At 51.6% G+C, this 15,492-nt stretch overlaps 1 protein-coding gene across 1 annotated transcript in view; it reads left to right on the top strand.

The window, feature by feature from the left end:
* Positions 1-15,492, top strand: part of ITPK1 (inositol-tetrakisphosphate 1-kinase) — a 184,353-nt gene that overhangs the window by 156,869 nt on the left and 11,992 nt on the right. The window contains exons 5-8 of the mRNA XM_008594907.1: positions 4,845-4,943; positions 5,387-5,427; positions 9,439-9,604; positions 14,944-15,011. Coding sequence (XP_008593129.1) covers positions 4,845-4,943; positions 5,387-5,427; positions 9,439-9,604; positions 14,944-15,011 — 374 coding nt within the window. The remainder of the gene's footprint in view (positions 1-4,844; positions 4,944-5,386; positions 5,428-9,438; positions 9,605-14,943; positions 15,012-15,492) is intronic.

Raw genomic sequence — 15,492 nt, 5'->3', positions numbered from 1 at the left:
GGATCGCAACCCTCAGTGTCGCGCCCGTACCAGACCGGGACCGGCAACGGGATCGCAACCCTCGGTGTTGTGCCCGCACCTCGCTCAGCCAGTGAGCGGGAACCGGTCTGTATGTGGGATCCGAACCCTCGGCAGGAGCGCTGCCTCGCTCCCAAGCGGCGCACTGTAGCAGTGCGCCACCGGGCCGGCCCCTAAATTTTTTTTTTAATTGACACATAATAATTGTCTGTGTTTATGAGGTACAGAGTAATATTTCAATACATGTACAGAAGTTTTTTTATTTTGGTGATGTCCAGTTTATCAATTTTTACTTTGGTTGCTTGAGCTTTTAGTGTCACATCTAGGGAAACCATTGCCTAACTCAAGGTCACTAAGATTCACACTTATTCTTCTAAGAGTTTTGTAGTTTTAGCTCTTGTAATTATATCATGATCCATTTGAATTAATTTTGTATATGATGTGAGTTAGGGGTCTGTATCAGTCCGTTTCCTGTTGCTTATAAAAAATATCTAAAACTGGGTAATTTATAAAGAAGTAGAATAGTTACTGCTTTTTGGAGGCTGGAAAGTCCAAAGTCCCAGGAAGACATATGGTGAGGGACACATCTGTTCTCAGTGGTGGCTGTAGAGATGTGCAGGGTGTCATGTGGCAAAATGGCTGAGCAGAGAGCTAAGCTCTCACTTGACTCCTCTTAAAGCCATCAGGACCATGCCCATTACTCCATGAATGTATCAATCCATTTACCAGGGCACAGTCCTCACAATCTAATCACCTCCTAAAAGGACCCACCTTTCAATTACCATAATAGGATTTCCCACCCTCTTAACACAATTACAGTGAGAATTAAGTTCCAGTGCATTTTGGGGGAACATTCAATCCACAGCAGGGTTCAACTTCATTCTTTTGCATGTGGATGTCCAGTTGTCCTAGCACTGTTTATTGAAAAGCATATCCTTTCCCCCACTGAATTATCTTGGCACTCTTGTAGAAAATCATTTGAGCTTAAATATGTTTATTTCTAGATTCTCGATTCTATTCCATTGATCCAAATGTCTCTCCTTATGCCAGTACCACATTGTCTCAATTACTATAGCTTTGTAGTAAGTTTGGAAATCAGGAAGTTTGAGTCCTTCAACTTTGCTCTTCTTTTTCAAGATGTTATGGGTCCCTTGCATTTTCATATGAATTTTAGAATCAGCTTTTCAATTCCTGCAAAAAGGAAGCTGGGATTTTGGTGGCTATTAAATCGAGTCTGTAGATCAATTTGGGAGTGTTACCAGCTTAACAATAATAAATTTCCTATTCATGAACATAGTGTGTCTTTCCATTTATTGAAGTCTTCTTTAATTTCTTTCAACAACATTTTGTAGTTTTCAGTGTATAAGACTTGCACTTATTTATTAAGTTTATTCCTAAGTATTTCATCCTTTTTTTAATGCTTTTGTAAATGAAATTGTTTTCTTAATTTAACATTTGATTGTTCATTGCTGGTATAGAAATACAATTGCTTTTCATAGATTGATTTCGTATCCTGCAACATTGCTGAACTTGTTTATTAGTTCTAATAATTTTGGGGTTTTTTGTAGATGGATTCTTTGGGGTTTTCTATATACAAGATCATATTGTCTGCAAATAGAGATAGTTTTACTTCTTCCTTTCCAATCTGAATGATTTTTATTTCCTTTTTCTTGCCAGATGGCCCTGGCTAGCAACCTGCAGTACAGTGTTAGACAGAAGTGGCAGGAACAGTCATCCTTGTCTTGTTCCTAATATCAAAAGGGGAGAGTATCCAGTCTTTTGCTGGTAAACGTGATGTTATCTTAAAGCCTGGGTTTTGCAGTTGTCCTTTATCAGGTTGAGGAAATTTCCTTCTATTCCTAACTTGTTACCATGAAAGTGTATTAAATTTTGTCAAATGCTTTGTCTGCATCTACTGAGATGATCATGTGGTTTTTGTCCTTTATTCTATTACATGATATCTTGCCTTGATTGACATCTGTATGTTGAAGCTACTGGCATTTTGAGGTTTGCTCCAAGCAGAGGAGCACGCTGTTAGGGGCCTCTTGAGCCAGGATCTCAGTGAGTGCTTTTCTCTACCAGGGAAGCCGTGGTCAGTAGCTGCCCGGGTATGAGCCCCGCCAGCTGCTCCATGTACTCACTGTGTAACTCTATGCAGGGAACTTCACCTCTGTGCCCATTTCCTCGTCTGTAAAATGGGGTTGGCAGTAGTGCTTCCTTGTGGGGCTCTTGTGAGGGTAAATGAGTTGCTGGGTAACTGTGTGCAACAGTGTCTGGCACAGAACAAGTGCAGTTTATTAAGAAGTTGGCTATCATCCACAACATTATGTAAAAGTTTGGAGGGGCTAGGGTGGGGAAGGGTGGTTGAGTAGATCGTTGAAATCTGAGAAGCCAGTATCTGAAAGCCAAGCAGATTCACCTGCTCTGAAAACAGGGGTCAGGGAGGGGGTCTGGAAGCTCTCATAGGAGGTGGTCTGTTTGACCCCAGCAGCCTCTGAAGGGGCTAGGTGATCACCTGTCTTAAGCCTGCCCACTGCAGAATCCTCCAGTTTATTCAGGCCTGAGCATCACATCCCTTTGGGGCTAGGCTGCAGGGCCTTCATGTTTGCAGCAGCAAGCCTTTTGCACATACAGCTGTGGAAAGGCCTGCCAGTGCCTCACCAGCATTCCTGCCTATGGCTTGCAGCCGAGCACCAGGACCCACCCCTACCTTCCCACCTCCCCACCCTGGTTTTTCTGATGTCTGTTCTGGACTGCCTGTTAACCCTGGCTCCTCATCTTGGCTCTGTTGTTGACTGTCATGTGACCTCAGGCAATGGGTGGCTCTAGGAGCCCCTGTTTCTGAACACTACACATCTGGACACTGTCACAGCACATTGAGGATTCAATGAGTGCTTTGTGCAGAGGGCCCGCAACACCGCCTGCTGCCGGCTTGACAGATGCTGGCTCCAGACCACCCTCCATGGCCCTGTATTATTAGTCCGTTTCTGTTGCTTATAACAAAATACTTGGAACTAGGTAATTTATAAAGAAAACAAAATTTATTCTTACAGTTTCAGAGGCTGGAAGTCCAATGTCCAGGGAACACATTTGGAGAGGATCTCCTTTGGTGGTGGCTTTACAGCAATGCAGGGATCTCACATGCCAGAAAATGGCAGAGCAGAGAAAGAAATAGCTCCTCCTGCACTTTCCTTTTAAAGCCCTCAGAACCACACCCATAACCACCATTTTTAATCCATTCACTGAGCAAGGTCTTCAAAACCTAATCACCTCTTCAAGCCCTCTTTCAATTACCATAATAGGATTTCCCACCCTCTTAATAGTTACAGTGGGGATTAAGTTTGGGGGAGGGGGACATTCAATCCAAGGCAGGCCCCAAAGAAACCTTGCAACTCCCCAAATCTTGCACCTCCTTGGGGTCTGGACTTTACCTGGAGGTGGGGGGGTGATGAGTTCAGGTGAGGAGGGAGATGAAAGCACTTTAATATGCCCTGTGTCTTTGTTGGCATTTGTTTTTATGTGTTGAATGAGGCTGGATCTTACCTTGGTTTAATGTGCTGACCACCTAGCCAGCCAAGTAGCTAGAAGCTCGTGGGAACAAGCCTCTTTGCTTGTTTACTTTGGTTTGGTTTCCAAGTTGGTGGCTGGCAGAGTTCCGTAGCCCCTGTGCCCAGAAGTACAGCGTGGTCCCACCTCCTGAGGAGCTCATGATCTTATCAGGGAAGGGGAGTATGACAAGAAGTAATAGTAACAAACCAGTAATTTACTAATCAGTGGAGAAATTCAAAATATGATTCTCATCCCACAAATAATCTATTTCACCCTTACTTAGTGCCTGACACCAGGAGCTTCACAATGAACAGAACAATTTGGCTTCCAAAGCTTTTCAGAAAATCAGCCACACCATTAGAATCTACTGGGTAGGCGCCTGGAGAAGCAGGCACCGTCTGAGACTGGGGACTCGGGAAAGCAGAGGTGCTAAGGGTGAGAGGCATTGGCAAGGCACAGGGCAGGCCCTGGGCCAGGGTGTGGCAGACGGGGAGGTCCAGTGAGTGTGCTCCAGAGGAGCTGGGAGACAGGACCATCAGACGCTGCGTCAGGAGCTCTGTAGTGTTAAGTGGTGAGGAGGCGAGGGATTGTGCTGCGTCCACGCAAGGGAATAGTTGTGTCACCACGGGCAAGTTCTTCCATCTCTCTGACCTCAGTTTCCTCCTTAGGGAATTATTTTGCAAACTTGTAGAGATGGTGTCTGCAAAGCCCTTGCACAATGCTGGACAAGTGCTACAAGCTAACAGTGCCACGTTGTTCCTGTGATTATTATGAAGTCAGTGTATCATACTGTGGAAAAAGTCTTTATTGAACTAGAGAAATGGTCACAGTGTATTAAGTTAAAATTCAAGTGAGAGGACTGTATCCTATTATAAAGCTCTATGTGTATAAATATCTAAAATAAAGGCTAAAAATGTAGTAGAAACAGTTGTAATATCTGTGAATATGTATTTTTTTTACTGTTCTGTGCTCTTCAAATTTTATAGTTATCATATACAAGTTTTTTAATTACAGAAATGTTATTAGAAAATGTAATTAAAGAATATGCTTAATAACACCAAGGTCCAGGGTTTGGATCTGTACCAGCCAGCCAAAAACAACAAAAAAAGAATATGCCGTTGCTATTGTTCAGGCGGGACACAAACCCATGCGATTGCGGAGTGTGGGACCGTCAGATGCAGACGTGCAAGTGGCCCCTGGAGGAGGGGCTGTAACAGGGCATGGGCCCGGGGTGGCTGCCCAGTGGGTGTACTGATGATCCTTTCCTTCTGCCCTAGACGACAGGATCTGCTCACCACCCTTCATGGAGCTCACGAGCCTGTGTGGGGACGACACCATGCAACTGCTGGAGAAGAACGGCCTGACTTTCCCATTCAGTATGTACCACAGCCAGAGCTTGGGCCGGGCGCTGCTGGACATTGGCCAGGGTGGGAGAGGGGTGGGGATGTACAGTCCCCTCTGGATTTAAAGTTGGACAAAGGCCTTGACTGCCAAGAGAGGGCATGGCCCTGAGGCCCACCACCACCTGCACCATCGAAGTGGGTCCTTGGGTGGTATGGACTGAAGGTGCTTTTCCTGCCCGGCCTGGGGCTGTTTGTCCACGTCACCCTGAGTGCAGATACCAGTCGCTGTCCAGCAGAGAGTCAGCGTGTCTCAGCAGCTCCCACCTGCCCCTTCCCCCCATCCCCAAACCCAGTGTGGCTACAGGAGTTTTGACACTTCTTTCCAGAAGTGCCGCGTCCCCCTGGGTCTGCCAGTTTGGGCTTTGTGAGTGAATGACCTCACTAATTCCCCTCTGCTTTTCTCTCCCCGACCATAGTTTGCAAAACTAGAGTGGCTCATGGCACCAACTCTCACGAGGTGAGTGGAAGAAGATTTGATTGTCCCCGTGCCCCCAATCCTTCCACCTCTTCATGTCTTGCTGGGACCCTGCTAAGATCTGTGTGCTAAATTCCACACCTGCAGCTGCTCCCTGTCCTGCTCTTAGTCCCGGCTCCCTGGTAGGCAGCCTCCCTCCCTCCCTGTGTTCCCTAGGCTCCACAGGAATTGAGTAGAAGGAGCACTGTGGCCTGGTGCCTGTTCTGTCCCCAAGGCTGGAAGGATGTGCTGGGGGCCCTCATGCCCACTTTGGAACCTGTCTTAGATTGGGCTTCCATCACAAAACATAGACTAGGCAGCTTAAACCTCAGACACTTATTTTCTCACTGTTCTGGAGGCTGGAGTCCCCAGGTCAAGGTGCCAGCATGGTTGGTTTCTGGTGAGGGCTCTCTTTCTGGTTTGTACACGGCCTCCTTCTGGCTGTGTCCTCACATGGCCTCTTCTTTGTGTATGTGCATATGTGTGAAGGGAGAGAGCTAGCTGTCTGGTCTCTGCTATGAGGTGGGGCACTAATCCCATCATGGAGGCCCCACTCTGATGACCTCTTCTAACACCAATCACCTCCCAGAGACCCTATCTCCAAATATCATCACACTGGGGCTTAGGGTTTCATTCAACATAGGAATTTTAGGGGATCATTCACATTCAGTTCACAGCAGAGCCCATGCAAGTCACAGCCCCATCTGACCTGTCCCTAGCTTTCTGTCCTTTGGCCCATCAGTGTCATCACTCCCTAGGGACCAGTTTTGTGGCAGGTGCTGGGTTGGGCCCAGGTGAGGGCTGTTAAATGAGAGGCACCTGTCACACCCACAAGGATCTGCCAGTGCTGCCGCACTTAGGAAGGGGTTGGGGAGGAGAGAGACCACACCTGCTGGGTGTCTTGATTCATCTACCCACCCACTCGCTCTTTTATTCACCCTGTGGGCATTCCTGGCCCCACCTTGGGTGCCAGGGGGTGGGAGCACAAGATGTGAGGCCTGCCCCAGTGTGGGGACAGAGAATCCCTAGAGAGAGACAGTGCCAATGGGAGGTGGTGGAGGAGGGTGAGCATGTGAGGACTTCTGGGGGTGAGAGTGGCAGATGGCTGTGCAGGGGCTCTGTTGGGTCTCTGTTGCCCTTGCAGCCCTTAGGACCATACCAGGGACATGGTCTTCAGGCCTCCCTGGGCTGCCGTGCACCTCTCAGGGCCCAGCCCAGCCTGGGGCCTCCCTGTTAGGTACATGCGATGTCACTAAGTGGGTTGGCCTGTCCCTGGGCATCCCCACTGTCAGAAAAGCTCCCACATGCTCATGATTAAAAATGGAAGCCCTGGCAGCAACAGCCGCTAGTAGATTTATGCTGCACTCTTTATCCCTCGTGTGTATTTATGGAGGATGTCTATAAACAGTCAGTGTCAGTGGAGCACAGGACATGCTGTGACGGGGCCGGCCCTGCCTCTGGGAAGCTATGCGGGGGCAGCCAGTCGAAATCCTCACCCGCTGCAGAGGCCAGCTGCCTGCTGGGATCCGGAGCGCCTGCGGAGTCTTCCTGCGGGAGCCAGCCTTCCCTGTCCTGGGCCCCGTGCCAGCAGCAGCACCCTGTGGGGCATGCACCCTGGCAGGCCAGGGAGGGAGCAGATGTCCCAGTGCCTGTGCTGCCCTCACCGCACCTGCCTGCCCACCTTCCACCTGCCCCTGGCACCACCCAGTGGTCCCCTGCTTGTCAGTCCTATGGATGTTCAGGATGGAAGCATGAATGTAGTCATTAGTGTGATCAGACCAGCCCAAAGCAGAATAGGTCACCCTGGGAGGAGGGAACCATCTCTGCTTGTCACATGGGGCCTGAGAACTGGGGCTTTGGAATCACACAGACCTGGGATCAACTCTGCCTCTGTGTGTTGCCAGCTGTGCGGATTTGGGTGAATCACTGAGTCTCTCTGAGCTCTGTCCCGAGTTTGTAACTGGGAATATAACGGCTTTTGTGAAGGACAAGGAGGGTACTACATGGGTTTCCTGGGGCAGCTGTCTGAAAAACTGCCCTGAAGCGTGCTGGGTAATTGCAGAGGGGTGGGAGTTCTGGAGGCCACTGACGGGGGTCTCAACCCTCAGGTGTGGGATGGTGCCCTCAGTGGAGGCTGTAATCACCCTTCATTCAGCTGTCTGGCTCCCATATGTACACACCTGCACTTCCTCTCCCCACCCTTCCACAGGTGCTCTCCAGCAGAGCGTGCAGCGCAGTCCTGAGCTTGCGGGGACTCCCAGGGGGCTCACGTGTGCAGTGGGGGCCTATTAGCATCACAGGGGTGCTCCCACTGGTGTGGGTGCCCTCCACAGGACGGGCAGGGGTGGCGAACAAGCTCCTCACCTGTCCCAGGGGTACCCAAGGATGCCAGATGCAGCGAGGATGGAGGATGAGTCTGTGCGTGTGAGGAGGGTCCTCGCCCCTACCCCAGCCTGGCCAGGCCCTCCCTCTGTCTCGCAGCCCCTGCCTCAGTCGGAACCAAGACTAGTTTTGCCATACCACTCTGTTTGCATCTTATGTTCACAGAACTTTTTGAGTTTTTGTTTTGTTTTTGAGCTGGTACAAGTGCACTAGGTTGCTCTGCAGTGGAATCTCTCTCCCTTTTTTTTTTTTTTTAAAACTACTTAGCCAGAAGCTCAAAGCATCCCCAAAGTCACCCCATGGTAGTTTTGTTGCTATTTTACAGATAAGGAAAATGGAGCCTAAACAGGCTGCGTGCCCTGCCTGGGCTTGTGCAGCAAGTGCTGGAGGGGGATGGAGCCCATCCGACCCCACAGCTGCCCGTGTTCCTCCCTTTCTCCACATGTGGTTCCTTCATCTCGTCAGAAGGCTGTGGTGACCTTCGCTGTCCCCCTCACGCCCCCATCCCCCTGCATATGCATGCACTTTCTGTTTTTCTCATGTGGCTTGGTCTGCCCCTTCTGTCCTGCCTAGCTGAGCACCAGGCATGTAAGGAAGATGTTTGTGACAGTTGACAAGAGGGGTGGCGGCCGCTGCAGGTGGCCAGCTGTTGTCCAGTCCCTATTATCCCTTTTCAGGAGCCTTGGGCATCTGGCAGCTCCTTCCTGAGGCCCTGTAGGCTGAGGGATTAGCCATGACCCTGGCACTGTCAGCTGGCTGTAGTGGGCCATGGGCCAACCCTCTGTCCCGTCGTCCTTAGAGCAGGCCTTGGGCAGACCCAGCCTTGGCCTACATGGAGGGGTTTTCTGCAACTGCACTTCTGCCCTCCCTACCTTATTCCCCTGCCACATCTTCCCATCAGGGACCTTTGTCCCCAGAGGAGTCAGGGACTGGGAGCACAGAGACATGTACCTATCTGTCACGTGTCTGTGTGGCTCAGCATGTATGAGGGCAAGGCTGGATGCGGGGCAGACCCAATTCCATTCTGAGCCCTCTCATTCTCTAACAGGTCACTGAACTCCTCAGGCCTCAGTTTCCTCATCTGTAAAAGGGGGATGGTAATGTGCCCACCCCAGTGGTGCATTGTGGGCATGACACCAGGTAACTCATGTAAAGTGCTTAGAACTGGGCCTGGCTTGTCATGAGTACCTGACAAGAGGCAGCCCTTGTCATCACACAGGCTTTGACCGCAGGCCTCCCAGCTCCTGATCCGTAGGCTGCTTCCTACCTCCCCCTCCTGGATCTTTGTGGAGGAGCCTCTAGGAGGTCATAAGGGTAGAGTGGCACACAACCCAGGGGGTCCCCCTCCCTAGGACTACAGTGTGAATAGTGCTTTCAGGAGTTGTGCAGTGCACAGCCAGCTCAGCCCTACGTCGCAGCCCAGTGGACGCAGGATTTCCAGACCCCCACACAGAAGTGAATTGATCCCCCGCCACTCCACTCACCCTAGTTTGAGACTGTTCTTGGGGAGTCCTCATGCCACAGGGCCATATGGGCCTTGGTGGAGGTGCCCTGGACAGGTGATGTGTTGCTGTGTTGGAGGCTGGAGCGGTGGTGGCCTCTGACAGATCCTTTGGTTCCCTGTCTCCCCAGATGGCCATCGTGTTCAACCAGGAGGGCCTGAATGCCATCCAGCCCCCCTGTGTGGTCCAGAATTTCATCAACCACAATGCAGTCCTGTACAAGGTGTTTGTGGTTGGCGAGTCCTACACTGTGGTCCAGAGGCCCTCGCTCAAGAACTTCTCTGCGGGCATGTCAGGTAACCAGTCCTCATGCTGTCTCAGCCAGGGGAACAGCTGGGACGTGGCACCAGCTGCCTGTTCTTCAGCACTTGCCCCTGGGGGCCCACCCAGGAATGAGACTCCCAGGAGGAATATGCTGGGATGGGCCCTGCAGGGAAGCCAGGGAGGGAGGGAGGGGCCAGAGTGCTGGCTGCCCTGTCGGGTCGTCCTCACCCCATGTCTCCCTTTTCCAAATGGGGAGACGGAGCCTGAGGTCCTGCAGCTTCCGCAGCTGCTAAAGAAATTGGCACCTGATCAGAAGTCGGTGTCTGCTGGGTCCCAGGCCTTCTTGCTGCAGGACCTTGGGCAAGTCAGAAGTGGGCACAGTTACCCCGGCCGTGCCTGGGGTGGCAGTCCCAAGTACCCTGAGATGTCATGTGGTAGTGGTCTTTGTGTGGTGCTTCTGTCATCTGGGCATCAGAGGCAGCGCTCTCGGGGGCAGCCTGTGGGCCACACCCAGGGGTTTTCTTTAGCCAGTGCTCACCTTTCACCAGGCCAGACACCAGATGATCCTTGGCCATTCCAAAAATTGACACTAAATGAAGGCTTTGCTGGTAGTGGGGCTGCTCAAAAGAATGTTCTTGTGGTTCTGAAGGGATCTCTAAGGCAAATTCCAGAAGCCTTTGGGACAGTGGCTGTGACTTTGGAATAAGTATAAGGACTCCTTGGAGGACATTCGATTGCCCTGGCATGGTTTGTTCAAACTCATACATTTCTCTCTGCAAAGGAAGCCCACCATCGCTGGAAGTGTTGAAACAGGCAGGCTACCTGAGCTGCGTCTGAGCAAGCATGTGTCTTCTTGAAGTCCCTCCTCCTGGGCCCCCCTGTCGCCATCCACACCTCCTGGCTTGTTTAAGAAACCCTCTTGAATGAAGTTCAGCTGTTGTTCTCGGCCCCCTCAGCGGTTCTTCCCCAGGGTGACTTTTTTCTTTCCATTAACACAGCACAGAGAGCGGCCGCTTTGGGAATGTGTGTCTTTTTCATTTCCCTTCTGAGTTCAGGTGGAAGGGCAGGGACGAGGCTGCGTTTTCAGGGTTTGGAACATCCCTGTCCTAACACCAGTACCAGCCTTGGTCCCTTCATATGACAGAATGACCTGGGTGTGTGGAGGGGTCTTTTTGTATGTGGCTGTATGCCACCAAGAGACATTTCTTCCAAACTGGACTGGAAGAGGCTGACAGTTTTTTTAAATCTGTGGAAAATGTTCTAAATTAAGAGTAGCTATATCTTATATCATTTCCTGTCTCTTTTCTTACGCAAATCACTTCATCTCTAGGTGGTGAAGAAATTTACCCCCAGACCTACCTTCCTTCTGCACAAAAGTATGGGGTTTTTTTTCCTCCTGGCTGCAAAGTGCCAATTTCCGTCTCAGTGCTGGGAGCCAGCGAGCTCTTCCTCCTGTGAGGATGAGACCTCCTTGTCTGTGTGTCTTCTTGTAGCCATTTCTAGGTTACCAGATGAACACGAAATGCAGACCAGGGCCAAATAGCAGAGAAACACACAAGCTGAAAAGGAGAAATGTGTGTTATGTTCAGGTGACCTGAGTAACTTTCAGTGCGTCTTGTCTGTCCATCCATCCCCAAAGCCGATTCTGTGCTGCTGTCTTCAGGGTGCTGTGCCAGGGTGCTGGCGTGGGTTCTGTGCTTTCGCACGCATGTTCTCTTTCTGGTGAGAAGCAGAAGGTGACAGCAGCCATTTAAGCTGGACTGGTTGAAAAGCGGGCATCAGGGCACTGGCCTCTTTCCAGCCCCCACATGAGCTTTCTGGTTCCCGTTACCCAGCACAGAGGGTAGGGCCCCTGGAGTGGGATTTTTCTGCCCTGGGATATAGATAAGAACACAAATCTTCACTCCACAACTGCCATTCTTTTTTGATTCTTAAGTGAACTTTTGTTTTTTACATGTTAACATCTCTAAAGTCAGGTGGATCTTACAGCCAATGGCATCTGCAAAATGGCTGGAAGTGAAGTCGAGTTCTTATGGAGGAAGTTGACATGGGCTTGCACTGGCCACCAGGAACACTTATATTCTCTGCCCATGGCTCACATTCCTGGGGGGATTGTTCCCCTCTCTCCGTCCAGTGCTAGGGCAGAGACAGGCAAGTCTCCTAGCTCCTCCTTTCTGCATAGTGAGTTTATTTCTCTTTTACCTTGACCCTGAGGATGTGGGGACTCCCTTTTCTACTCTCCATGCTGGGCCTTTTTTTCATAAGGGGTACATAAAAGAGTGGTGTCTCTCACCAGATACAGCAGGAGTCAGTGAACTGTTTTTGGAAAAGGCCAGGTAGTAAATATTTCCAATACCATCACAATTAGCCACTGCTGCTACTGTAGTTTGAAAGCAGCTGTAGATGGTATATAAATGAATGTGCGTGGCAGTGCTCCAATAAAACTTTATTTGCAGGTGCAGGTGGCCTGGCCTGCAGTCTGTAGTTTGCTGATCTCCACTCTAGAGCCTCTTACGATTCGATGATATATACTCATTTATTGAACCTACCTGTTGCCCAACCTCATGCAAGGTGCTGTACCAGCCAGGGACTAGATCATCAGCCAGGCTCCCTGCCCTCACGAGCTTATATTCTAGGGAGAAAAACAGCACACAAGGAAAGAAATAATAAAAGGTCCAATTATGGCTTGAGATGAGGGGCTCCAGGAGAGGCCTGGGACACCACTTGGGTAAGGGGAGCCACTGGGAAAGGGCAGCCAGAGGTGGGCCGTCTGCAGAGGCGATACTTGTATGGTCGCTAGAAGGAGACTTGGGTCACCATAGGCAGATCTTCTATGGCCTCCCCACTTCCCCCAGAAATTAAGCAAATGAGGCTGAAGACAGTTGGCCACAGCTCACGCTCACAGCTGCCTTGCTGAGTTGCTGGGATATTTGGGAGCTAATCTTACCATTTATTCTTCTTTTGAACCTGTTTTTTTCATTTGTAAATTGAGAACAAAAACAACCATTATACCTCTCTTGGCCTTCCCTCTGCTGCAGGAAGTTGGTGGTGGCCCTTCACCCACACTGTATGTTCCTTAGGACTAGTCCAGGGACAGAGACTGCTGCTCCCGTAGACAATCCCATGACAAAGGGCCTTGCCACTGAACTCAGGAGCAATGCTCTGGCCCAGTCCATCTGGTAGAGGATCTGGATGTCTTGAAGCTGCCCAAGGAGCTGGGCACCAGGGCTCCTTCCTGGGGCTCTGAGCCCTTCTGTCCTGTCTCAGCGTCCCATCATCTCGTGGGTGACAGGCAGTGGCTGAAAGCTACTACCACTCCCTCTGACCCCTGCTCAGGCCGCACATGGAAAGGAGCTGAGCCCACTGCCCTGCTGGGTAGTCCTCTGGCCAGAGCATCCCAGGTCAGGCATAGCCAGGGGGAGAAAAGAGTTTCCTTTGAGATGGTCTGGATTTTTTATCTCCTTCCCACGAGAAACTGTTGAGTGACTTGATTAGTCCAGTTCAACAGGCAGTGGCAGGCCCCTCTGAGTACCCAACTCTGTCCCTCCCTGGCACTAGCCAGCACCCATGTGTTCTCCTTGTGGCTCCTGTAGGCTTCCCACCTCTCTGAACTTTACTATGTCCACCCTCTCTTGGTGGTTCTTCCTTGCCCCCAGGCCTGCTCTGCCACTGCGGCTGTGCCCTCGCTGACTGGCAGGGATATGGATAGAAGGGCGTCCTGAGCTCAGGGCCTGGGCCAGGCTGGCCTGTGGGATGAGGAGGTGGGCAGTACCCACACAAGGCCAGAGCGCCTATGCTAGCTGCTCGAGCCTTGTTCTGGCCTCTGGGGTCATGGAGGCTTGCCAACCCCAAAGGCCCACTCTTCTTGCCTGTTGGTGCCCGGGAGTAGAGGTCCTTGGAGCTACTTGGCGCAAGTCCTGCAGGGTGTTTATTTTCCCCAGGCTCCTCCCCAGAACCGTCTGTTGTGCCCCCCGTCTGGACTGGCTCTGGTTGGAGCAGTGGGAGGACTATCGGGCACACCCAGGCAACCAGGGGCCTTTGTGCCCCACTAGCGGGAAGGATGCCAGGTACATCTCAGTGCCTGCCTGCTTAGCCTCTACCCCAGTCACATCTTCATGCATGACTGTTGCAGAGCCATAGAGTCCTGGAGCTGGTAGGGGTCGCTGGCAGCCAGATTAGGCACCCCCTTGTATGGCTCCTCAGCCAGTGCCCTTCCTGCCCTTGCACTTAGGGGCCTGAGTCCCAGGGTAAGCATTGTGTCCTGAGGGATGGGAGCCACAATGCCCCTCCCTGCAAGGACCCAAGCAGGAGCTGCAGGGCCACTTGGGGGCTCATGGCCCGGGATGGTCCTGTGCTGGTCCCGTGCTGTTTGTTCTTGGGGGAAGTCATGGGGAGGTGGTAGACAGCCTTTACCAGAACGCAGCCTCAAGACTCGTGGTTTGTGATTCTTGCATTTGAGCGCCCATGCTTCCAAGTGCTCAAGAACAGGTTTCTGACCAGCAGGCCTGACGTCTCTCTGGAGCAACCTTGGTTTACTCCCCATGGACATTTCTCCTTGGAGATGGATGAACACACTGTCTCCTCTTCACTCTCATTATTCTTGGGATTGGTCAGCCTTTCCAGGTGCCCACCATGGGGACTGAGGGGGGACAGGTGCAGTGGGCATGGAGCAGGGAGCGTGGGGTAGGAGGAGGTGGACAGTATCTCCCGGGGCTGTGCCACCTTCAATGCTAAGCAGAAGTTATTCTGTGTGCTTTCTTGGGTGGATCCTATGGAAGCCCTGTTCTGATTTCTTATTTTTTCCCTGAGTAGTTGGTAAACAGCAGAACCCTTTGTGTGTTAAGTGCTCGCATGCCAGTGACAGCCTGTTTGTTTCTCTGTAGTGTATTCCCCAAAAGAGAGTTCCATGGGCTGGGACGGGGGTGTGAATACTGGTTTAAATGGCTTTTACTAGACCGCTTTACCTCGGGACTTAGACATTTGGGTGTGCGGCATTTCCCACCTAGCCCCCGTTCCCCTTGGTGCACTTTTTGGTGATGTATCTGACGCACTTCAGGCATGGGCCTTTAGCATTGGGGAAAGCCAGGTGCAGTACTGTGAGATGGTAGCCGAGGCAGGCTCGTTAAGCCAATCATATTTACGTGAAGGAAAAATTGAAATGGAGGCCCTGATTGGGCACATGTCCATCCAGGGCGTGGCATCTGTTTGGGGTAGGGGTGCCCAACTTGCTGGAGCCCCGGGGCTGCTGCTGGCCACTGAGCCCAAGACCGGGCGCGTGGCTGGGGTGGTGCTGCCCCCTGGTGTTGTGTGGTGGTGTCGCGTTCCCTGCCTCTGGGTTCTCATCGTGGCTCCTTCCTGTCTGCTTTTTCAGACCGTGAGTCCATCTTCTTCAACAGCCACAACGTTTCGAAACCAGAGTCGTCATCGGTCCTGACTGAGGTATGTTCCTCCACCGCGGTGGCCTGGTGTGAGGCTGCCCTCACCCGGGCCTGGGTGTGGAGGTGCTGTTGGCCGTGGGGCCCTGGCTGGCTCCCCAGCAGGGCATGCCGGGGGCCCAGGGAGGTTCCACAGACCCCTCTTCCTCTCCTTGCATCAGGCCTCCGTACCGGTGGCCGTCACAGCTGTACCCCAGCACACATCTGGTGGGTGAGCACACCTGGGCTTGGGCGGAAGGACCACTCACCACCAGGTTACTCAGAATGGAAGTTTGCCAAGTCTTCCCACAGCATGAGGAAAGCCTCCCAGTCACGAGGAATTTGAAGACTGCTTTCCAACCTGCCTTATTCCTCATCGTAAAAAAGGAGTGCGAGACAGCTCCATCTCAGTTTTCCTTTGTCCTTCCTCATCCGTGAGTCCAGTAGGCATTTGTTAAGAGCCCACTGTGCACGCTGCGGGCACTGGGACAGCTCAGAGACTGCTA

The sequence above is a fragment of the Galeopterus variegatus genome, unplaced genomic scaffold, assembly GCF_000696425.1.
Source record: "Galeopterus variegatus unplaced genomic scaffold, G_variegatus-3.0.2 Scaffold168, whole genome shotgun sequence".
Classification (NCBI taxonomy): domain Eukaryota; kingdom Metazoa; phylum Chordata; class Mammalia; order Dermoptera; family Cynocephalidae; genus Galeopterus; species Galeopterus variegatus.
The sequence above is the reverse complement of the archived record's forward strand: the minus strand, read 5'-3'. Positions and strand labels throughout refer to the sequence as shown.